Raw genomic sequence first — 25,623 nt, forward strand, 5'->3', positions numbered from 1 at the left:
ATTTTGGGCCTTCAGCACTTCATTCACAAGCATTGCCACTTCTTCTGGATTGCATAATTGGTCATCCCTCTTGACAGCTACTGTACATACACTAGACAGAAAGAACTTGTACAGATGTAAAGTGTTCCTAATTACACATAAATTTAGGTATTTTCCTGTCCCCAGAGGGTTTAACAACCTAAATGTCTAACTAAGGCAACAGAGGATGAATTGACTTGCCCATGGTCATAAGGCGTGTCAGCAGGATTTGAACACTGGCTTTCCTGGCTTGCAATCTGCTGCAATAACTGCGAGGCTGCTCTTCTTACCTGCATCTCCTGTAACTCAGAGTCAGGTGAGTTGCTAAAGCCAAAGTCTTTTCGGGGGTCACTGGAATCCAACCAATTTCCCCCTTGCCTGCTCCAGACTCACCAACCAATTATACCTGCACCCATCTTTATCCACCCACCTTATTTCCTGAGGCCATTAAATAACCTGTGGTCTTTCACACAGCATACTAAACTTTTAACTTCAAAACTTTCCTGCTGAAGGGGCTGCATGGAGCATTAAAGTCAACTGCTCACTCGTGAGCTCCGACAGGTGATCTACTATGTTTCTCTCCCCAAACACTTATCTATTGCAAAAGTCAATCTTTTGAGTTACTACTATGAGGGTTGGTGATAAAAAGATCACAGACATGGAGTTCTTCAGGGTAATAGAAGCAGAAATCCAATTAAAACTGTGTGAGATGCTCAGATAAGTACTTTGGGCAAGGGAGAACTCTCCCTCCTTAAATCTGGAAAGAAAGCAGAGTTGCTTACCTGTAACAGGTGTTCTCCCAGGACAGTAGGATGTTAGTCCTCCCAGATGGGTGACATCATCAGATGGAGCCCAGCACAGAAAACTTTTGTCAACGTTTCTAGAACTTTGACTGGCACCTACTGGGCATGCCCAGCATGCCACTAACCGCGCATCCACGTAGGGTCCCCCTTCAGTCTCATAACATAGAATTCATGAGCGAAAAATAAAATAAAACGAAGGAGAACCCAACTTCGTGGGGTGGTGGGCAGGTTTCTTGAGGATTAACATCCTGCTGTCCTAGGACAACCCCTGTTACAGATAAGCAACTCCTTCTCCTAGGATAAGCAGGATAGTAATCATCATAGATAGTTAAATACTGAGCTACAGGCTGCTCCCAATGGCCATGATCCATGGGCACCAAAAACAACTGTGGTGCTGTGGATAACATAGGGAGACAGCCTGAACCTGAACAATGGACCCTGGAAGAGATTGCGAAGGACAGAATAGCCAAAGCTACTTTCATGTCGACCATCCTTGTCCAGCAGTATCTGTAGCAAAGTATATTAATCATTTAGATGGGTCCACACCTATTCTCAACAGCATAGTTTGAAAAAAATATCTATTTTTTTTAAACAAACCATGCATTTCAAGAAATTCTAGACAGCTATCCCATTTGAAGCAGTTTTGGGTTTTTAAGTTTATATTAAAAATAAAAGCTTCACAAAGTAAAAAGCATCTATGTGTGAAAATATGAAGCATCTGATTTTGCTTAACATTTTTGAAAGGAAAAATTTGGCAAGGTTCATCTTCAATAATTATTAACCAGAAAATTCCAACTTTCAACTGCGTGCACTGGTATATCTCGCAGTCGGGAAAGGACAGCTTCTTGGTTGACACTTCACAGCTGCCTCTGTGACATGATATTCCAGAGAATGCCATGCAATCCCAGTAACATGTTTCAAACACTGAGAGACGTGGCAAGCAAACTGCCACTAAACATGACCGAAAGGCTTTTACCAAGTGAGAGGAATCCCAGAGGGTATCGGTGCACACATTGCACAATGTTTATTAACTGGCAGGCCATATTTTATACTGCTAAACCCTCTCCTTCCATCCCATCACAATAACTGGACCCATGCATATTTCTCTGCTGTTTTAAATACAAGTTGTTGGGGTTTTGTTTTTTTTTAAAAGCTATCTTTGGTGATAGGGTGGGCCTTCTTCTTTGGGCTAAGATGGTCACCAGAAAGGAGAGGATCAGCTGTCAATAGAGTCTGTCTTCCTCAAAATCAGAGAGCCAAATTGAATATATTAAACATGCAAAATTTATTTAAATCCACCAGCAACCTATATAGACAATAAAAGCTAAGCTAGCACACTCACACATTCATACCAACACATTAAAAAATATGTTCGTTGAGATATCACATACAAAATGCAGTCTCTTGCTACAAATATGTTACACATATATACTTTCTATACAAACAATCAACAATGTAAATCTCATATATTGCCATGAGTTTCTTCAACTAAGATGTTTAATTCCTGATGTCCGACAAAAGTAGATCAAAAGATCTCTTCGTTTCACTCCTCACACGAGGGGCTTCCTCAGGGACCAATATGATTCACATGTGTTACATATGCTACCGCACTGTAATAAATCAATATAACAGGAATTACCCTCCAAATTAATCTCAAGAACCCTTATTACTCATTGCCAATCAAAATATCTCTTCAATTTTTTAACTTTTTTAATTACAAACATTTTTTTAAACATTAAAACCCTACCCGAATTCACCATCACCGAACTTAATTTAAAAATATCTCCAAATTCCTTTTATAACCCTATACTTTAACCAAACCCTTTACAATCAAATAATAAAAAACAAGATTTTTTTCTTTCTCCTCTTTAACCTGTACTGAACCCCTGAAAAACTCAGGTCAAATATATATCACGGCCATACCTACCTTGAGTTATAAATCATCCATATGTTTCACTTCAATAACCTCTTATCACGCCATTCCTCACAGTATTTTCAATACATCCGGGGCATCAATTCAAACACTTCATTTTTCACGGCGTGTCAATCGGTATTCCCGTTAAATGTTACAAACCGGTACTGACTTCAATACCTTCTCAAGGACCTTATAAGACACACCAACCTGTGCTCTCAAAAAACATATCCTGTAACGATATAACCCACAAAATTATCCTTATACCTAGAAAACTCACTTACCATTCACCACCAACTACTGCAATGCACAGGAAACCTTCCAGTACTCACGTTCAGACCGGAGGTGACGTACCACGTCGTCAGCGGGTGACGACGTGGTACGTCACCTCCGGTCTGAACGTGAGTACTGGAAGGTTTCCTGTGCATTGCAGTAGTTGGTGGTGAATGGTAAGTGAGTTTTCTAGGTATAAGGATAATTTTGTGGGTTATATCGTTACAGGATATGTTTTTTGAGAGCACAGGTTGGTGTGTCTTATAAGGTCCTTGAGAAGGTATTGAAGTCAGTACCGGTTTGTAACATTTAACGGGAATACCGATTGACACGCCGTGAAAAATGAAGTGTTTGAATTGATGCCCCGGATGTATTGAAAATACTGTGAGGAATGGCGTTGATAAGAGGTTATTGAAGTGAAACATATGGATGATTTATAACTCAAGGTAGGTATGGCCGTGATATATATTTGACCTGAGTTTTTCAGGGGTTCAGTACAGGTTAAAGAGGAGAAAGAAAAAAATCTTGTTTTTTATTATTTGATTGTAAAGGGTTTGGTTAAAGTATAGGGTTATAAAAGGAATTTGGAGATATTTTTAAATTAAGTTCGGTGATGGTGAATTCGGGTAGGGTTTTAATGTTTAAAAAAATGTTTGTAATTAAAAAAGTTAAAAAATTGAAGAGATATTTTGATTGGCAATGAGTAATAAGGGTTCTTGAGATTAATTTGGAGGGTAATTCCTGTTATATTGATTTATTACAGTGCGGTAGCATATGTAACACATGTGAATCATATTGGTCCCTGAGGAAGCCCCTCGTGTGAGGAGTGAAACGAAGAGATCTTTTGATCTACTTTTGTCGGACATCAGGAATTAAACATCTTAGTTGAAGAAACTCATGGCAATATATGAGATTTACATTGTTGATTGTTTGTATAGAAAGTATATATGTGTAACATATTTGTAGCAAGAGACTGCATTTTGTATGTGATATCTCAACGAACATATTTTTTAATGTGTTGGTATGAATGTGTGAGTGTGCTAGCTTAGCTTTTATTGTCTATATAGGTTGCTGGTGGATTTAAATAAATTTTGCATGTTTAATATATTCAATTTGGCTCTCTAAATTTGTGTAATTTTATGACAAGATTATAGAGAGTTGTATTTAATATACCCTTTGTGTAATTACATTCCTCAAAATCAGGGCAGGACCAAAATGCTGCTCTCTGGATGATTAAAAAAAAAAATTGTACAATCTATTCCTTTACTCCTTCCTCCTTCAATATTGTATAATAGCATTTACATTTTACCCACATAACAATCATATCTAAATTTCTATATCCAAGAATAAAATCTATTAAAATGTGAATCAGGAAATAACATCAAGGATAGTAATAAATTTGAATTCTGGACTACTATATGCGATTTTTAGTCGCACTTTTCTTTTTTTTTTCATTATTTTATTACTTTTTAGATCCAAAAATATGCATGGTTGAAATGTAATATTCAAACACTACCTAGAGATGTTCTGAAAAGAAAACAGCTTCCTTGCAATTTATAGACTTATTGTCAAAGGAACGTCTACGATTAAAACAGCATTTCACATGCAGAGGTGACCTTTTACAAAACTGCCTGTCCAATATGTGCATGCCATGTTCGCACATAAGTTTGCCCAGACTGAGCAGTGGCTTTCTTGGAGACACAGTTAACTTCAACTTTTCGATTTATGATACAGATTGTCCTATGTAACATATACTCATATTTGTATGGCTTTTAATGGATTTTGAAAATAAGAAATAAAACAGCTTAATTGGACTGGTACCTCAGATAGGTCCTTTTACTCTTTCAGACACTGCTTAAACCTTCGTTTTTCTGTTCACAATGCCACAAAATTATTTGCTCACTGACAGCCTGATTTTAAAAGGGCCACACGTGTAAAAACGGGAGGTTACATGTGTGGCTGGGTCTTGTGCGCACTGGGTAGATTTTCAAAACAGTGCACGCGTGTACATGTGCATGCGCTACTCAGCGAGCACACATGTATACCCGATTTTATAACTTGCGCGCGCAGGAGCACGCAAGTTATAAAATCGGGGGTTGGCGTGCGCAAGGGGGTGCACAATTGTGCACCTTGGGGTAGATTTTTGAAAACCTATCCCTGCGCGCGCCGAGCCTATTTTGCATAGGTTTGGCGGCGCACGTGTGTCCCGGGGTTTTCAAAAATGGGCGGTCCGAGGGCGGGGATGGGGGCATGGCGCCGGTCTGGGGGCAGGGCAGGGGGCATGGCGGCGGTCCGGGGGCGGGGCCGAGTGCTCCGGCACAGCGGCCTGTGCCGGGGCATGGCATGCCGTCAGCTGGCTGGCGTGCGCAAGTTGGCAGGCGTAACTTGACGAAATAAGGTAGGGGGGTTTTAGATAGGGCTGGGGAGTGGGATAGATAGGGGAAGAGAGGGAAAGGTGGGGAAGACCAAAAAAAAAGTTGCCTCCAATCAGAGAGGCCTTGGAGGGAACACCATCGGGCCTCCCCTAGGGCTCAGCACGTGCAAGGTGCATAAGCGTGCACCCCCTTGCGAGCGCCGATAAGTGGCGTGCACAAATGTACCCCACGTGCGTAACTTTTAAAATCGGCCCCCTTGTGCGCGCTGAGACTGTGCTGAGCCGCGCTGCCTTCACCCGTTCCCTCTCAGGCCATGCTGAAATCTGAGCAGCCTTGGAGGGAACTTCCCTACCCTCCCACCCCACTTTCCCCGCCCTTTCCCCCCTACCTTTTTCTTCCTGTTTCTTTTATTGCAAAACTTACTTAAGCCCTGGCTCAGTGCCGGGAGCCTTTGACCCCGCCCGCCCGCCCCCTGCCCCACCCCCTTTTTGTAAGCCCCAGTACTTACATGTATCCCAGGGCTTTACGTGCGTCGACGGGCCTTTTGAAAATAGGCCCGGCGCACGTAACCTTTTGAAAATCCGGCCCACTGCGCGTATTTTTGGAAGGGCCCGGCCACGCACATAAACTTACTCGCTGAAGTGCCAGGCCTCTCCAAAGGGGTGGGGCGGGACAGAGCCATTAGCCGCTGCCCTGGGGAAGCACACGCCAGTAGCCAGCCAGCGCGCACATGTTATAAAATTGGCACGTCTTAAAATCAACCCATGAGTCATGGCCAACAAGAGAAGAAAAAACCCAACTTAGGCTTCACAATGCATTGTCATGAAGTAGTAACTAAAATCTTAAACCAGCAATCCTTAATTTCTTAAGCCAAAGGTATTTTAAAATCCTTCTGTGATATTTTCAATCTATTACATAGATAGTGCTAGCAATAAAAGAAGACAAGTCTCAAAATACTTTCCTTCAGAAATCTCCTCCTTAGATTCTTATGGAGATAAGAGTACAGAACATTAGACAATTGAGATATTTATAAAAGAATATTTGCATAAAATTAGTCAATAGATTTTCATCTTGTTTTTATCATAACGTATGCATAGTCTGTTGCTTTCTTTCCCTACTCTTTAAAGACAGAGAGATGGACAGACCTCAGGACCTATTTGCTAAACAGCTTTGAACTCTACACCATCATTAGTGCAAAAAATTCGTAACCCAACATATACCACATGTAAATGAGCCGCGTCACATAAAAATGCATTCAAAGCCACTCAAAAATATTCAAAATTGGTTACTGCAAATCCCATTCAATCCCACAGGCTAACATAAAATCTTAACTAAGGGATAGCCAACCTTTCACTCAAGAGCCAAGGAATCAAAATGTAGAGTACCCACAGAACCTTAGGTTTTCCAGAGACCCCTCTCCCCCCATCCCCACCAGTACCCCCCCTTCCCTTCAGTCCCCCACCCAGTCCCCACCAGTATCTCTCTCACACTCAATCTCCCCCTACCTTGTCCCCTCCAGTTTCATTTAGTCCTTCCACCCTGTCCCTAACAGTTTCACTTTTCCCACCAAACTCCCTACCCTACCCTTTTCTCAAACCATCCACCCTATCCCCACCGATTATATTCAAGTCTTCCCACCCTTTCCCCATCAGTCTGGCTAGCACATTCTCATCCATATTCAGCCCACTGTCTGTGTGTGTCTCTCTCAATTCCCTCACCCTAACCTCAACATAACACCTCCTATGTCATCCTTTGTGCTATGTTACCTCCCACGCTCATCATCCTCTTCCTAGAACCAGTACTCTTATGACCCTCTTTTCCCCCATCCTACTATCTTCTCATTCTCCCTCCTCACCACGTCTCGCTCTCTTTCACACAAAACACCTATCAGCATCTCTGCTCACCACCCTCCTAACATGGTTTCTGGCTCTTTTACCCCTCCCCTCCCAATCTCTAGCTTTCTTTCATACACACTCTCTTCCCTCGGTTTCTCTCTCCCCTGCCACCTTTTCCTGAATTTTTTTTAATCCCTTTTACTCCCATCCTGGGCTTTCGTGTCACCTCCTCTGCATCCACATTCTTTCACACACTACTCCCCATCCAAATGGTTAACATGAAATCCCTTATCCCAGCCCTCTCTCCCTCCTACTATTTTTCTTACCCTAGCCCTGGTCCCTCCAACTCCTGTTGCAGAACACATGGTAGATAAATCAAAAACTTGCAAAAAAAAAAAAAATAAAATAAAATAATTATATACATATATATATATATATATATACCATCCAAAATCCAATACACAAAAATAAATGATATATTGCACTAACTAAATCCTGTTTTAAGAAAACTATTACATACTAGTGAATCCACCCAATATATAAATCATATCACAATTCTAAAAATAACAATAAAAACAAACACATTAAAGATATCGCACAACCAACATAGCACATACATACACATTCAAAAAACACTATTCAAAAGCATTCATTCACAATTTAGGCATTGCAGAATTGTGTATGAATGCTTTTGAATACTGTTGTTTAGATCTGTGTGTATGTGGTATGTTGGTTGTGTGGTACCTTGAATGTGCGCTCGATTTTACTGTTATTTTTAGAAATGTGATATGATGATGTATATATTGGGTGGATACACTGATATGTAATAAAGTTTTCTTAAAATTGGATTTAGTTAGTGCAATATATCATTTATTTTTGTGTGCAGAACACATGGCAGCATAGTCCTAGGGGATGAATAAGCTGCCATGCAGTCCAATTTGGATTGCTGACTTCAGGGAGATGGTGAGCGAGACAACATTCACCCCCTCCACTCCTCTCCTTGTGCTGTCCCTCAGCATCCAACCTCCTCCTCACCTCCTCCCAACATTCACTCCTTTTAATGGCACTTCCCCTAGCAGCATTTACATCCTCTCCTCAACTCTCATTCCTTTTCCTATCACTTAGCCCCAACCATTAACCCCTTTTCCCTCATGGCAAACCATTCTGGTTTAATTGGAGCCTTAGGCAACTCCCTCCTCCACTCTGCTGCTACCTGAATCCCACATCCTGGAGCAGTGTCACCTTCTAAGCCTTGGGCACTGTTCACAGAGCCTCTATCACATGAAACAGATGGGGGTGGGAGGATGGATAGGATGGGGGAGAGGCTGGTAACTACGGTGGCTCTTATTTGCTTGTCCTCTCAGCTCCAACCTCACTCCCTCCCCATCTCACCCTCCAGCACTGCTGGTTGCAGACAGGAGAGGAGGGAGAGAGTAGGGATGAGCATGAGAAAAGCCAATGATCCCTGCTCTAGTTCCTCCATCCCGTTTGTGCTGCAGTCAGCAGCACTGTTGAGGACAGGAGGAGACGACAGGCTGAAGCAGGGAGCAGAATGGGGTGTGTGTGTGTGTGTGGTCCCTGTACCAGCCCCCTCCCCTCCTATCCTCTGCAGTGGTCCTCAGTTGCCACGGAGACAAGAGGGCAAGAGCCACAGGTTGGCCACCCCCCGGTCTTAGTGTGTGCTTTCTGTTTCCTGTTGTTCCTGTCCAAGTCACGCTGGCCGCCAGCATCTGAGGAACCAACCGGAGGGGAAAGTGGACCATCGCAGGCAGAAGACACCCTGCCCCTGCTCCAATTAGAACCGGTCAGTCTCGCCCTGCTCTTGGCTTTAGGCGGGGGGGGGGGGGGGGTCACACCTCCAGCAGACTACAATATAACAAAATCCAGGTTATTAAGTAGACAGACTTATTAACCATGGACAATAACAGAAAAAGAAACCCTGTGTTATAGCAATTTTAAGGGTGGGAACACAAAAAGTAAAAATGTTAACATACTGCAAGTCTTATCCAGACTGAGGAGGTTGTTTTGGTCAAATTATGTTTCCATATGTTTTCCATCTGTATTTAATTTCACTAATATATAATCTTGTATGTTCAATGAACTAATTGCATGGCTTTTCATGGCATTAACGTTGCACAGCATTAATTGGCTAAATAATTTTCTGATCGGGGTAACTTTGATCACTGAATTATGATCTTAAAAAAAATAAGCCTAATTGCCTTGGCTCTCAAATACTTCACTATTTTTACAGGAAGCTTTGTCTGATTGCCTGTGCTTGCTCTCACCGCAATCTGACTTAATTTAAAAAAAAACAAAATCTGCTTTGGCTATGTTAGTTTCTAGCAGACTCCATTCCAATTTCCCCAGCAAAAAGACTTTATCCAGAGGGCCAACAAAATCTGCAACTATCTTAAGGACCAAAAAAAACAAGGCCTGCTGACGCCATGCTGTAGGGGTGACCAACTCCGGGCCTGAATAGCCACAAATATGTCTGGTTTACAGGATATCCACGATGAATATGCATGAGATAGGCTTGCATTCACTGCCTCCATAGCACTTCTTTTACAGCTTTGCACTTACTGCCATGGATAAATGGTAAAAAAAAAATAAAAAAATAAGCAAGCCAGCATGAACTAATATTGCTCAAAGTCCTCCAAACGACATATGCAATCACCTTGCTAGCTCACCTTGCTAGCTCGGTCTAACATTTGTCCTAGCAACACCTGCTTCTCCAGTGCCTCCCAGCCTGAGACAGCGGCCATCAAATTTATGCATTCGCCTTTATCAGAACTCAAAACAAGGCCACAGGTTTTGGCTGTGGAGGATCTCAGGTTCTCAGTCCTTACTATGCACAGAAAGTTTTTTTATTTCTTAATTTCCACTGCCAGCACAGTCCTCCCAATTAGCCGGAGGGATCTTTCCTCCAGCTCCTCCTAGAAGACAAAGAGAAGTTGCAAACTCCCTGCATAGTGGCATACAGCCGGGGTTAAGTTATTTCAAAAGGGCTGGTGTTTGGTTATCTGGGGGCATTTCGTTTGCACGATACACAGCTTTGCTAATGCCAGGGACGGTAACTTTCAAACCGGCGCACAAACGTCAGCCCGCGCCCATGGCTGCGGCCATTTTATAACATATGCACGCATGTTATAAAATATCCTGGCCGCGTGCACATGGGCGCCAAATATTAAGTGGGTGCGCACATGCGTGCGCAAACCCCGCTTCTACTGGCTAAATCAGGATATTTTAAAAGGGGTGCGCGCCTCCCAGTTTCCCAGTTCATCTACCGGTTCTCCCAGTTAACAGAGAGGTTTCTCCAACCCCCTCCTAGTTTGATAGCCTACCCTCCCCCCTCAGACCCTTTAAACTCAATCCCTTTATTTATTTATTTATTTTAACTTACAGATCATCCATAGCAGAAGTATAGTTATGCAACAAGGGACCTTGGCGCACACTAAGGCGCGCAAGTATTTAAGCGGACATCTCTGGTTCACACCCCAAAAATGCTCGCACCCCGCCCAGACCCCTTTTTGAAAACTCTGGAGATGTGCGCGCTGTGGGAGATAACGTGCGTATCCGGGCAGCTTTTAAAATCTGCTAAGCGCACAAAAGCCCAACTTATTTACGCATCCCCTAGTTAATGCGCGCGCCAGACTTTTAAAATTCACTTTAGGACAGCAACCCTTGTACATGCTTGCAAATACTTATTCTTCTATTAAAACCTTCACGTTCAGCACATTAGCCTCAGATACAATTCAATTAACATATTCTGAAGCTTCGGGCTCTACAACTACTATGTGCTCCAGAACATAAAAACCCAAGTTTAAAGAATAAACTTACACGCTTCGGGGTGGATTTTAAAAGGGTTACGCGTGTAAATCCTCAGGATTTACGCGCGTATCCGCTCCTGCGCACCGAGCCTATTTTGCTTAGGCCCGGCGACATGCGCAAAGCCCCGGGAAGCGAGTATTTCCCGGGGCTTTGTGAAAGGGGCGGGGCGGGACCGAGGCCTCCGGCACAGCGGCTGTGCCGGGGGATTGTGTGCTGGCAGCCGGCCGGCAGGTGTAATTTACAAAATAAAGGTGGGGGGGATTTAGGTAGGGCTGGGAGGGTGGGTTAGATAGGGGAAGGGAGGGGAAGGTGGTGGTGGTGGGGGGGGGGGGGTCGAAAGAAAGTTCCCTCCGATTTCGGAGTGGCCTCGGAGGGAACGGGGAAAGCCATCGGGGCTCCCCTAGGGCTCGGCGTGCGCAAGGTGCACAAGTGTGCACCCCCTTGCGTGCGCCGACCCCGGATTTTGTAACATGCGCGAGCGTTATAAAATCGGGCCTACATTTGTGTGCACCAGGTAGCGCGCACAAATGTACCCCACGTGTGTATGTTTAAAAGTCCGGCCCTTGGTAGTTAATGAATAAGACCATGTAAATATATTTTTTTTAAAAATTATTTCCGTGCAAAATGAAGGGCAAATGTTTTAATTGCAGACCTGTACAATATGCTATTAAACGCAGTGCTTACAAATTCACAAAAGAAGCTTTACTTCTGAATTTCAATTTTCAGGGCTATTTTCTTACCCTACTTTTTCTCTCTTCCTTGATTTCTTGCTAATTTCTCATTACTGAAAATTAAAAAAAAAATATTTACAGAGAATTTTTCGTCTGCAGATTTCTTACCTGTGAGCCAGTTGTCTCCTGGAAGCAGCGCCCAAGCTGAGTTTTAGCTGAAACGGGATACTGGTGAGAAACAGTCTGCTGATGGGAGTAAGATGAATGCGCCTGGTGTTTCTGAAGTGGTACGCTCTGGTAAGTGACCTGTGGATGGCCTGGCTGGGCATCTTTTACTTTCTGTCCCGCTGATGAGCTGTCAAACCTTGAAACCTGATGGATTTGTACTGTGGCTTCAGGGGGATGTTTCACATGGATGTTTACTAGGTTAGGAGGGAACTTCACTGCATCAAGTAGGGAGGGGAAAAAAAAAAAAAAAGGATTTTAAAATGTGAGACTTGGTATACTGAAATTAATTTAACTCATACATTGTAGGGGTAATTATTTCACAGCATTTGGGCACGGATGGGCTCAATTTAGAAATAGAAAAAAACCTTGAGTATTCCTTAGAATGTCGTCAATAATGCTACAATATTTTTCTACCACTGTGAGATATAAAGTAGTCAAACATTAAGTGAGAAACTACTATCAGTTAACTACCCGAAAGTGCAGGAACTAATTAAGAAAAAGACTGCCCTGCCAAGACATTCTTTTAGCTAGATTGCAAAGAACACAAATACGAATACCCAGGTTTCCTTCTGACAACGCTCACAAAGTTAAAGTAGCCAATTAAACTTTCCAGTAGTCACCCCAACTGTTATTTAAAATACAAGGAAAAAAAAGTAAGACAGCTAGTTTTAAATAAATATGACCTTCATGCATTAAATGAGCTGTGTGCACTTTTCTGCAGATAAAATACTTTATTCACGCTACAATGAACCTTTTGCATCTTGAATTGTGTTCTTTCCAGCATGCAGGGCTGCTTTATCCATTAGGCAAGTGGGGCCCAGTTTGATCCCAAAAAAAAGTTAAGAAAGAATAAAATGGTAATAAAAATAAAATAAAATAAAAAGAAGAGAAGGTAAAATAAGATAGCTAACTAACATGCTATATTATCTTCTTTAGGTCTGATATGATAGAGATATTCAAATATCTCAAAGATTTGAGTGCACAGGAGGTGAGCTGTTTTCAATAGAAAGGAGGCTCTAAAATGAGGAGTCATGAGATGAGGGTGAAAGGGGTAGATTCAGGAGTAATCTTAGGAAATATTTCTTTACAGAGAGTATGGTGGTTGCATGGATCAGCCTCTCAGTGGAGGAGGTGGTGGTGACAAAAACAGTTTCTGAATTCAAGAAAGCATGGGATAAATACAGGGGATCTCTAAGAAATTGATGAGAATTATAATGCTAAATTAATTGGATGGATGGGTAGACTGGATGGGCCATACAGTCTTTTTCTGCTGTCATGTTTCTATGTTTAACAAGGATCGGCTGAGTCCATGATTGGTAAATTGCGCAGACATTTTAAATTGGGGTAAGGAGTGGGGAGAGGCCCATCCCAGTGAGGTTTGCCCAGGGCCTCAGAGGAATAAAACAGCCCTGCCAGCATACACTATAAAACTGTGGTGAAAGGCTACCAAAATAACAGGCCGATGAAATAGAACCTGCAGGAGAGCCGGCGCTCCAAGGCGAGCGACGTGCAGCCAGGCACCTCTCCTGGGTGCGTGATTTTGTATTTAAATTAGGGCCTGCGCTAATAAGGAGGCACTAGGGTCACTAGCGCGTCCGTAGCACCTCCTTATTAGCGGAAGCGGCGGCTGTCTGTGGGTCCGACAACCGCCGCTTAATTTTACCGGCGTCTGTTTTCAAACCCACTGATAGCCACAGGTTCGGAAAACGGACATTGGCAAAATTGACCATCTGTTTTCGAACCTGCCGAGCAGTGGGCAGATTTTTTTTTTTCTTTGTTGCCTCCGACTTAATATTGCTATGATATTAAGTCAGAGGGTGTACAGAAAAGCATTTTTTTCTGCTTTTCTGTACACTTTCCTGGTGCTTTCTATGGTTAACGCCCCCTTGGGCAGACGTTAATTTCAGAGAGTAAAATGTGTGGCTTGGCCACACATTTTACTTTCAATATTCCGGGGTAATAACTAATAAGCTCATCAACATGCATTTGCATGTGATGAGCGCTATTAGTTTCAGGATGGATGGCTACGCGTTTTCCAGGCGCTATTATCCCTTGCAGTATAAGGAGTAATAGTAGCACGGGAATGGGAGCTAAACGGTCGAGTGCACCGTTCTGTATCGGCCTGTAAGAGGGTAAACTTGCATGTGACCTGGCTAGATCTTTTAAAACAGGGGCCTGCTCTTGGAGCTATTATGTCCCTGCTAGCGACAACAATAGACACAAAAAATTTATATAATCCGTTATGCAATTGAAAAGCAATTGAAAAGAATAAAATGGTAATATAAATAAATAAAATTCACATTCGGAGGGGGGACCCTCCGAATGTGATTATTATGATAAGTTACAGTGGAGCCATGTGAACAATAATAAAGGAATCTGCTTTTCAATTGCATAACGGACTATATAAATTTTTTCCTGCACTTTTCGTGTCTATTGTATAGTTTTTGAGTGCAGACTGTGCTCCTGTGCTTTCTGGATTCGTGCTAGCGACAACACCACATGCTACAAGTGATTCTTAATCAAGTGGTGCATTTAACTGCACATAGCAGAATGGAAAATAAAAATAAAAGTAGGAGATCCAAATAGAAGCATAAAATAATAAGTGCATCTCCTTTTATCCTCTTCTATGGTACAGCAGCAAAAATTTGCAGACTGAAGCAATATTCCTGATTTAATAGGGGTGGCTTGGCAAAATATTTTGTTTTTCTTATGTTTCATTTTTAGGGTTTTTAAAAATGTCTTTAGTTTTGCTTGTTATAATTTTCCATTTTAAAATGTAAACAATTTTACGAGAACACTACATTCAAACAGCACGCAGTTACGCAAAATAGTATGTAATATAAACAAAAAATGCACAAAATTTGTAAGTTTTGTCAATTCATTAAAAAACAAACAAACCATGAAACGATAGACAATAATCCTTGACCTTATCTACATCATTCTAAATGAAAGCTCATCCCCACTGATCATGCTGAGTCTCATTATCCCTCTAAGAAGGTCATTTTGTAATTATCCCCATTTGTGTACTTCTTACCTGTAGACTTTACACCAATTTTCAAAGAGAAAGTACATGCATACTTTCCCTTTGAATTATCCCCACCTAATGTGAACACTAAGGGGCGGATTTTAAAAGGGTTACGTGCATAATATGCGTAACCCTTTTAAACCCCTCCTGCGTGTGCCGAGCCTATTTTGCATAGGCCCGGCGATGAGCGCAAGCCCCAGGACGTGCGTATGTCCCGGGGCTTGAAAAATGGGGTGAGGCGGGGGAAGTCCAGGACGGGGGTGTGGGCATGGCCAGAGGCTTCCGAAGGCCTGCTAGAGGCAGGCGCAACTTAAATAATAAAGGTGGGGGGGTTAGGTAGGGGAAGGTGGGGGGGGGGGGGGGCGGAAGGAAAGTTCCCTCTGAGGGAACGGGGAAAGCCATCGGGGCTCCACTAGTGCACCTTGCACGCACCGATCCCGGATTTTATAACATGCGCGTGGCTGCGCGCGCATGTTATAAAACCGGGCGTAGATTTATTTATTTATTTTGAGTCTTTTCTATACCGTTGCTAAGTTATATACCATCGCAATGGTTTACATGTAGGCCACCCACCATCTAAAGGCACCCTGTAACACCTCAAGAAATGAAAATAAATGGGAATCAAATGTCAGCAAACACTGTGAAGAAACACCGATGAGAGACCCGATGGGAAGTCCCGCCCCCTGACGTCATCAGACTCAGCATCGGTCCGTTAAACGGCGCCATGCCATAAGGCGACACGCGCCGAAGGGGCGCAACAAAGGGGTACTCCCCTTTGTGCACCCCTTCGTGCAACCCGCAGTGCTAGATTTAGTTAAAAAACTCTAGTACAAACGTTCGCCTCTCGCTGTTAACTATCATATGCTTGTAACCTTTACATGTTTGTAATCCATTATGATAGCTTTATTATGAAGCTTCCTTCCACCCGTCCCTTGACCCCTCCAATTATTTCATTGATTAGCAAATGTGATATTAGCTTTAATATTTGATGCTTGTAAACCATTGTGATGGCTTTACCGAACGACGGTATATAAAACTCAACAAATAAATAAATAAATAAGTTTGGAGTAAGCATACTATAGTACATTCTAACAGGTGCCATTAAGTTTCGGTTACATTAAATCATAAAAATACGTACAAATGTTTAGTGATGTAGGTTCTGGCCAGGTGTACCTAGAAGGTACTTTTACAGGTCAAAAATAAATCACATTTACTGTGTTATATTATTACATTCATTATGTACTCAATTTGTTAAAATATTGTAATGCACATTTATGAGAACAGTGCTGTGTGCCGGTGCTCTTCTATTTATTCTAGTGTATTTTCTATTGTCCGGTCTCTTTATAAAATACTTGTTTAAAAAGCCATGTCTTTAGACTTCTCTTGAATGTTTTGGGATCTCTCTGTAATCTGGTCTCCAAAGGCATTGCGTTCCAGAGTGTGGGTCCTGCAATGCCCTTTTCTCTTACCTGGGTTAGTCTCGCTGTCTTGACTGTGGGAATGATTAAGAGCTTTGTTTGCTGAACGAAGGTTCCTGTGTGGTACGTGTACCCGTAGTGCAGTGTTTAGCCAGTCCGCTTTTTCATCATGCATTGGTTTATGTATGGTGCATAGTGCTTTGTATTTTATTCTTTGTTCTATGGGTAGCCGGGTTACGCGCACAAAACTATGCCAGTGCGTAGGTTCGAAAATCTGTCCCATAATTTTGGGGGGATTTCTATGCGCAGATTATCCCTACATACTGACATTTCCCAGGTATCAGGCATGCAATTTTGTAAAAGCCCATTTCCAAGGGTTGTTTTCCTATATAAATGGTTTTGAAAATTATCCAGAGACAATGCCAAAAAGCCAAAAATATAGTCCTATGGTAAATAATCACAAAACAACAAAGGACACTGTGCAATAAATCTTAAATAGCAAATTGGCAATGCCGTAGTTAGTAGATAAGATTTAGAAAATATTGGGGCAGATTTTAAAACCTGCATGTGGGCGCAGATTTGTTCGCTCAACCCGGTTTAAACAAATCTACGCCCGCTTTTATAACATGCGCGCGCAGCTGCACACATGTTATAAAATCCAGGGTCAGCGTGCGCAAGGGGGTGCACAATTGTCCAACTTGTGCGCACCGAGCTGCACAGCCTGCCTCCGTTCCCTCCACCCCCCCACACCTTCCCCTCCCTTCCCCTACCTAGCCCACCCCCCCAGCCCTACCTAGAACCCCCCATTATCTTTGTTGAAGAAGTTACGCCTGCCTCCTGGCAGGCGTAACTTAAGTGCGCTGGCCAATGGCCGGCCCACGATCCCGGTCACAGCAGCAAATGGCCGCTGTGCCTGGAGGCTCAGGCCATGGCCTGACCCCCGGACCGCCCCAGACCACCCACGCCCCGCCCCTTTTTGCAAGCCCTGGGACATACGCGCGTCCCGGGGCTTGTGCGCGCCGCCGTGCCTATGCAAAATAGGCTCAGCACGTGCAGGGTTTTTGTTTTTTTTGTTTTTTGTTTTTTTTAAGGGTAACGCGCGTAACCTTTTTAAAATCCATCCCACTATTTTTAAGAAAGAAACCGCATCAGCAAGCCTGACAACGGCAATGCATGCAGCAGAGCCGTCCGGTCTATTCCTCATAAGCGGTGATTTTATAGAAGCACGATCAATGCTTTGAGAAGAATTAGAAATGACATTTGAAATTTAGTCTGTCTGTACCTGTCTCAAATATTATTATATGAGACCGGACAGCGGCCGGAATTTCACAACCAAGCAGTTGCTTCTTCAGGAGTCTCAATGAAAATTCAATATACTTTTTCTTAAGGACACCAGGTCTCAACTAAAGCAATATCAACGGGACATTTGCCGCTGTGCCGGGGGATAGGGTGCCAGGGCATGCAACTTGCTACTGCTCCTTTAGAGGAGCAAAAGGTAAATTTAAAAAAATTGGGGGTACCTAGGATAACGATAGGGGCAGGCAAGACAAGGGAAGGGGAAGGGAGGTTAGGGTAGGGAAGTTCCCTCCCAGTCTGCTCCTTAATTGGAGCGGACTGGGAGGGAACTGGGAGAGCCCCAATCTCGTCACCGTGCAAATTAGCAAAATTCTACCCCCCCCCCCCTTGTGCGCGCCGCCCGGGATTTTATAACATGCGCGCACCAGCACACACATCATAAAATCGCGCGTACATATTTTTTTTAAATCTATCCCTCTGGGTCAATCTAACCTAATTTCTCTGCCTGGGAAAAACGCAAAGATCTCCCTGGGCGATGGGGGAACAATAAGGCTGGAAAGATATCGTGGCATACCTCAGTGTAGTGCCTTAAATGTTAAACACTCTATTTTACACTGAATGAATTCAGAAGGAGATGGGGAGCCAATGCAGATCTCAAAGAAGGGGGGTGACATGGTCATATCTTTGCTTAACAAAGATTAACTTTGCTGCTGTGTTTTGGACTGTCTAAAGTCTCTTAATCTGTATGGATGAAAAACCATGAATAATAGCATTGCAGTAACCTAGGCGTGTTAAAATAAAGCTGTGTAAACCAATGATTTTAGATCGGAATGGTCAAGAAATGGTCAGTCTCCGAATATACCTCAAAAAGAAATATGACCTTTGCAGCAAATGTGATATATGGTTGGAGAAATTCAGGGAAGGATCAATTCTAACTCCTAGAGTAGTTATAGCATCTTCCTACCATGGATGGCAAAGAACGCTATAAAGAAGTATGTTTCCTAGTGAACCACACCACCTCTGATTTACCAGGATTAACCTTAAGTTTAGAACGCTTTAACCAATCGGCAACCTCAGACAGATAACTATCAAAGCCAGACAAGGAAAATGATGATTCAGAAACAAAACTAGCATGATTTAATGGAACACATTCAACACCGATTTACCCAAGGGAAGTCTTGATTAACAAATCTGCTTCATTTTTTTGAAGGGGTTAATAAACATGTGGATAAAGGTGAACCGGTAGATATAGTGTATTTGGATTTTCAGAAGGTGTTTGACAAAGTCTCTCATGAGAGGCTTCTATGAAAACTAAAAAGTCATGGGATAGGTGGTGATGTCTTTTCGTGGATTACAAACAGGTTAAAAGACAGGAAACAGAGAGTAGGATTAAATGGTCAATTTTCTCAGTGGAAAAGGGTAAACAGTGGAGTGCCTCAGGGATCTGTACTTGGACCGGTGCTTTTCAATATATATATATATATATATATATATATATATATAAATGATCTGCAAAGGAATACGATGAGTGAGGTTATCAAATTTGCGGATGATACAAAATTATTCAGAGTAGTTAAATCACAAACAGACTGTGATACATTACAGGAGAACCTTACAAGACTGGAAGATTGGGCATCCAAATGGCAGATGAAATTTAATGTGGACAAGTGCAAGGTGTTGCATATAGGGAAAAATAATCCTTGCTGTAGTTACAAGATGTTAGGTTCCATATTAGGAGCTACCACCCAGGAAAAAGATCTAGGCATCATAGTGGATAATACTTTAAAATTGTCTGCTCAGTGTGCTGCAGCAGTCAAAAAAGCAAACAGAATGTTAGGAATTATTAGGAAGGGAATGGTTAATAAAACGGAAAATGTCATAATGCCTCTATATGGCTCCATGGTGAGACCATACTGTGTACAATTTTGGTCGCCGCATCTCAAAAAAGATATAGTTGCAATGGAGAAGATACAGAGAAGGGCAACCAAAATGATAAAGGGGATGGAACAGCTCCCCTATGAAAAAGGCTGAAGAGGTTAGGGCTGTTCAGCTTTGAGAAGAGACGGCTGAGGGGGATATGATAGAGGTCTTTAAGATAATGAGAGGTCTTGAACGAGTAGATGTGAATCGGTTATTTACTCTTTCGGATAATAGAAGGACTAGGGGGCATTCCATGAAGTTAGAAAGTAGCACATTTAAGACTAATCGGAGAAAATTCTTTTTCACTCAATGCACAATTAAGCTCTGGAATTTGTTGCCAGAGGATGTGATTAGTGTGGTTAGTGTAGCTGGGTTCAAAAAAGGTTTGGATAAGTTCTTGGAAGAGAAGTGCATTAACTGCTATTAATCAAGTTTACTTAAGGAATAGCCATTGCTATTAATTGCATCAGCAGCATGGGATCTTCTTGGTGTTTGGGTACTTGCCAGGTTCTTATGGCCTGGATTGGCCACTGTTGGAAACAGGACGCTGGGCTTGATGGATCCTTGGTCTGACCCAGCATGGCAATTTCTTATGTTCTTATGAAAACCATAGAAAAGATTGAAACACAAAACCCAGGGGAGTGATGCGAGTGCCAGCAAGAAACATATTCCGCATCATGGAAAACATTACAAACAGGGTTTTGGATCAGTAAACCCTGACAACAGTAGGTCTAGAACCCCCTGGATACAGGAAAACGTCTAGAGATGTAAACAAGAGATGGACTCTTGGACGAAGTCCGCACCATTTCCTTCGGTGTTTCAAGACAACTGAAAAACGAACTGCGGCCCGAGAACTCCCCAGAAAGAAACTGCGGTCCACTGACATCCGAAGGACAGAATGTCTCTGCAGAAATGGAGAAATTACTTACCTGATAATTTCATTTTCCTTAGTGTAGACAGATGGACTCAGGACCAATGGGTATTATGCTCTTCTGCTAGCAGATGGGAGACTGAGTCAGATTTCAAAGCTGACGTCACTCTAGATATACCCCTGCAGTGACCTCAGCTCTTCAGTATTCTCTTCGAAAAGCCATTGTGGATATATCTTTGCTTAATAACTTGATTAAACTTGAGTAAAACTTGAACTGGTTCAACTAATTTCCATACTGGAGACCGCCAGTGCACTCAACCAATTAACGCCGACACTGGACAAACTGTGGGTGTCCGGAACTAGGGGTAGGCCGCGGCTTACCCGTATTTGCTTTGTCTCGAGGTTTGCTATCCGAGGTTCTCCTTTTCTGGGGGCAGCCAGACAGAGCAAGGAGAGGACATAGATACTAAACTGCCGGTGCAGTATTTATTTGTCTCCTTTTTAAGGAATAGAAATAGACTCTGCATATCGATTAAAGCCCACCATGTGGCTGGCTAACAGAGGGAAGAAGAAGAAAAAAAGAAGAGAAATAAAACTACTATAAGGTAAAGGAAAGAAAACAGCTGCAGCTCTAGAAAAAAAATCACTTACAAACACTGTGAGGAGAGAGCAAAGCTGAATAACGTGACACACTTGGCTTCCAGGACCACACAACTCCATGGAAAAAAGAGGCTGAGGGACTCTGCCTAGGGGGCAGGATGATGACTACAGGCTGCACATGCTCAGTAGGGCATGTTTGAAAGTTCTAGATTCTTTGAGATCAAAGTTCCATGCCGGGCTCCATCTGATGAGATCACCCATGTGTGAGGACTACCATCCTGCTTGTCCTTGGAGAATCGGCTAACTTTAGCCAGATAACTTCTCCACCTAGCATACGGGCTGATACAATAAAATGCGCAGGAGAGCCAGCGCTCCGAGGCGAGCGCCCACTCTCCCATCCTGGGCGCGCGATTTAGTATTCAAATGAGGGCCCGCGATAATAAGGAGGCGCTAGGGACACTAGCGTGTCCCTAACACCTCCTTATTGGCAGAAGCAACAGCTGTCAGCGGGTTTGACAGCAGACGCTTCATTTTACCAGCTTCGGTTGTAGAACCCGTTAACAGCCACAGGCTGATTTTTTTTTTTTTTTTTTACGATTATTTTTTTTGGGGGGGAGGGGCCTCCGACTTAATATCGCTATGATATTAAGTTGGAGGGTGTACAGAAAAGCAGTTTTTTCTGCTTTTCTGTACACTTTCCCGGTGCCGGCCAAAATTAACTCCTGCCTTTGAGCAGGAGTTAATTTCGGAGAGAAAAATGTGCGGCTTGGCTGCACATTTTACTTTCTGTATGGTGCGGGAATAACTAATAGGCTCATCAACATGCATTTGCATGTTGCGGGCACTATTAGGTTTTGGGGGGTTGGACACGCATTTTCCTCACTTTGAAGACCTGGCCTTTCGAACAAGCTTACTCAGCCTACCTAGGACAAGACTAATAATAATACCATATTAAGATCTAAAGCTTGTCTTTATGCCTATTCTGTTTTTTAAAAAAAATTGTCTTCCTTCTTTTTTAATAAGAATTTTATTGTATTTATAATTTTTAATGTATACCTCATGTTCTATGTGACCTTTCTGTTAACCGTTATGATGTATTTTTACGACTGACGGTAGACAAAACTTTTTAAAATAAATATTGTGTAAGGGTTAATAATAGCACGTCGAAAACGCGCGTCCAGACGGGGGCTAACGGTGTGCTCAGCTGAGCACACCATTTGTATTGGCCTGTTACTGAATATTGGACTCTATGATTCTCTGAGTGCTGCTACCTGAGCGTAAAGAATATGGCAGCGTTTTGAGAAGCAGAGTGATGTTCTACCATAAAAGAACAGCTAGAACCTATTACCTGTCAGTCAAAGAAAAGCAGCTGAAGTGACTCTCTCACCTACTCCAAGTTAATGTAAGCAACAAAGAAGACTTTTACCTATCCAGTGCTTGGGTTAATTGCAGCAACTATAGTACTTCCATACTTTTTATCAGTAACTATTACAAGCAGTTAGTCCTCTTTATAAGGCTGTTCTTGACAGGCAAGCATAATAAATTCCCAAAAATTGATAAAACAGCAAGGGGAATTTATCAGGTCATTAGATGACATTATTGCACATGAGAACCTTCCTGCCGCTCGGATTCTGACAACAAATCAGTCAAAAACCAACCTTCATGTTGGTAAGGGATATAGTACAAACAGGGTGGTCTTAAAATTTAGATGAATGCAACAACATAATAAAACCAAACTCATTTGAACTAAAACATGTTTCTCCATAATTTTTTTTCCAAGTAACTGTGGAAAACCTCTTCCAGCAATTTAGAAAGGCTATGAAGTTGGATCATGTATCTAAAGTCAAAGTTGCATGGTATACTACTGTCAGTCATGGAAATGACTATCAGAATGTGACAGCACAGCTCCTGAAAACCGGTAATTCCACAAGAATAAAGAATGTTACCTTTTACTCCTTGCTGCCCAGGTACAGTGAGTGGCAAGGTATGCGTAGAATGGATGACGTGCGACCCGGTGGCCTTGGCCGTCTGCGGTGGATTCTGATACTGTTTCTGCAGTGGGATCTGACAAAGCTTGCCGGTGAAATTAGGAGGGCACTGACATTTGTCCCTTGAAGAGCACTGGCCTCCGTTCATGCAAGGGAGATGGCAAATAACTGCAAGAGATGAAGAGACCAACCTTTCATTAGAAGTCTCTACCTACTGGCAATTTTAATTTCTTATTCGCTGTCACATAATGCTGATGTCATGCAAGGATTACTGGAAGGTAACTCCTGGCAGAATGTTTCCATCATGTAAATGGATATAGAGGACCATGTTCAAGCGATTCACTTGGGTAACCTTAGTATAAAGACGTCCTTACTCAATTCAAGAAGAAGTATGCATTGGGGTCCCGTAGCACAGGCAACGTAAGCCAGATAGAAAGGAGGCATTCCCATGGAGTTGGGGGGCAGGGATGCTTTGGGCAGAATCAGAAAATAACAGATTATAGGTTATATTTTCAAAACTCTGCTGGTTATTTTCCATAGAAATTTTTGATTTAGTTACTTGCCTTTCCAAGCCCACGCTCAAGGGTTTGCAGTTTAAGTTGGTACCTGAGGCAATGGAGGGTAAAGAGACCTGCCCAAGGTCACAAGGGGCATGCAGTTTGAACCTTAGCTTTCCTTGGTTCCTAATCCACTGCTCTAACCAGCAGGCTACTCCTGCATCTGCACAAAAAGCATGTACAAAAAAACCACCCATTTACTTTCCCCTTTCAAAATTAGCACTCTGCACCTAAGCGGACAGCTTGAAAATTGCCCGCATGACACCACCAGAGCATTTTAATAAATCCTGGGCCAAAATATTGCTACTGAGGATCATGATTTAAAATTCCAGCTATAAATCAAGGATCAGAATTATTCTTTAAAAATACAATTCAGGAAACTTGCAGCAATTGTATCAAAGTCCAGATTATATCAAAGACTGTGAATTTTATTTATTATTTTTATTTTGCGAATTATGATCAACACAAGAAAATCCTGACCAATCGTTAAAATGCAGATTATGGGTTTGCAGATCAGCTCTTCAGTTGCAGACACATAGGTATTATGCCCACCTGTAAAGTTCCAACATGGTTATCATCACAATCTTGGATTCGGACGACAACCAGAGCAGGTCCTGACTTTTAAGGTCAGGGGTACTGATACGCAGACAATAAGGGAAAAAGCACAGGGCCGCTTCAACGACCAAACCCATAAGCAAAACACATCAAGCAGCACTATCTAAATTTTCAAGGAGACTCATCACCAGTAAAAATGTTGCTAGCAGTAATTTTTTATGGGTTGTCATAAGGCTTTGGGATAACTGAACAGAGCGGCATTTACTATCCTTAACAGTAACGTGAGGGTGACTTCACGGAGCAGCAGTTACTACCATAAGCAGCTTGTTGGGCAGATTGGATGGAACATTTGGTCCTTTTCTGCCTTCATTACTATGTTACTATGTAATTAAACATCAAGACATGACTAGAGAGCAATTTACCTGAAAGGCACAACATGGTACAACTGCACTACAGAGATTGTGATGATAAAAAAAACAAAAAGGCAGAACAGACCTGGAACATCCAGGTGCTTATATAAATGGAGATAATTTAAAAATATTTTTTTTGTTGTATTCATTTAAATGTGTGCACCCAGACTGTTACATAGAAATTCCAACAGGATAAGAGGGTATAAATAAATGAAACATTGCAACAGAAGCCCGATCAGTCAATCTATGCAGCATGTTTCTCTCTAAATAGTTCACGGAGTGCTAGAATTGCTATGCTAACGAGAGAAAACACTCCTTGGTACAAAACTATGTTACCACCGCACTGACAGCTTCACGCTGCATCAGCTTAATCAGGCTCCAAAGTGATACTGTAAGGAAAAATAATGCACCAGAATGTCAGACAAACTTGACATGCTGCTCAGCAATTGGATTTTAGGCTACATTGGTCTTGGACTTACATAATTCTCTTTGATAATTTAGGTAAAAAAAAAACAAGCATACTAGTTTGATTTACAGTCCCTCCACTTATGCTTTACAAAAGGCAGCTAAGGGCTGCAATATCTAAAAAGTTATCAATACTACAAAATTCCTGAGCTGCGTAAATGGCGGTGTGGTGAAACAGGGCTTTTATGTGCACTGCGGTTGCTTATATTGCCCTGGGCTTTGTGTTTTCCTCAGAGAAAGCTCACTTCTTTTGAACTGGCCTGCAGGAGGTGTTTGACCTTTACAACAGTGTATGTCAAACTAGGGCTTGGGATGCTTGTTCTACTCAGAGTGAGGCTTGAACAGCTTAATCTCCAGTATCCTTAGGGAGCTGTAAGATATTACATGAGACTGGTTGCTACGATTGTGCTTAGGCAATGTTATTTGTCCTTGTTGACATTTTTATTTTGGATTTTTACGTATGTTTTTATATTGTAAACCGCCATGATTTTTGAAGTGGCGGTAAATAAATAATTTTAAATAAATAAAATCCTGTAGTGCCTTTGGTCAAAAAGCCATTACTGGTCAGAGAGCTT

At 42.3% G+C, this 25,623-nt stretch overlaps 1 protein-coding gene across 7 annotated transcripts in view; it reads right to left on the reverse strand.

The window, feature by feature from the left end:
- LTBP1 (latent transforming growth factor beta binding protein 1) overlaps positions 1-25,623 on the reverse strand; it is a 737,653-nt gene that overhangs the window by 432,011 nt on the left and 280,019 nt on the right. For 6 of the 7 annotated variants that reach the window (XM_029593891.1, XM_029593888.1, XM_029593889.1 and 3 more), the window contains exons 6-7: positions 23,020-23,229; positions 11,884-12,158 (exon numbers count right to left, since the gene is read on the reverse strand). In XM_029593891.1, coding sequence (XP_029449751.1) covers positions 11,884-12,158; positions 23,020-23,229 — 485 coding nt within the window. The remainder of the gene's footprint in view (positions 1-11,883; positions 12,159-23,019; positions 23,230-25,623) is intronic. The other variant, XM_029593890.1, reaches the window with a different exon arrangement.

Source organism: Rhinatrema bivittatum, chromosome 3 (genome assembly GCF_901001135.1).
Source record: "Rhinatrema bivittatum chromosome 3, aRhiBiv1.1, whole genome shotgun sequence".
Classification (NCBI taxonomy): domain Eukaryota; kingdom Metazoa; phylum Chordata; class Amphibia; order Gymnophiona; family Rhinatrematidae; genus Rhinatrema; species Rhinatrema bivittatum.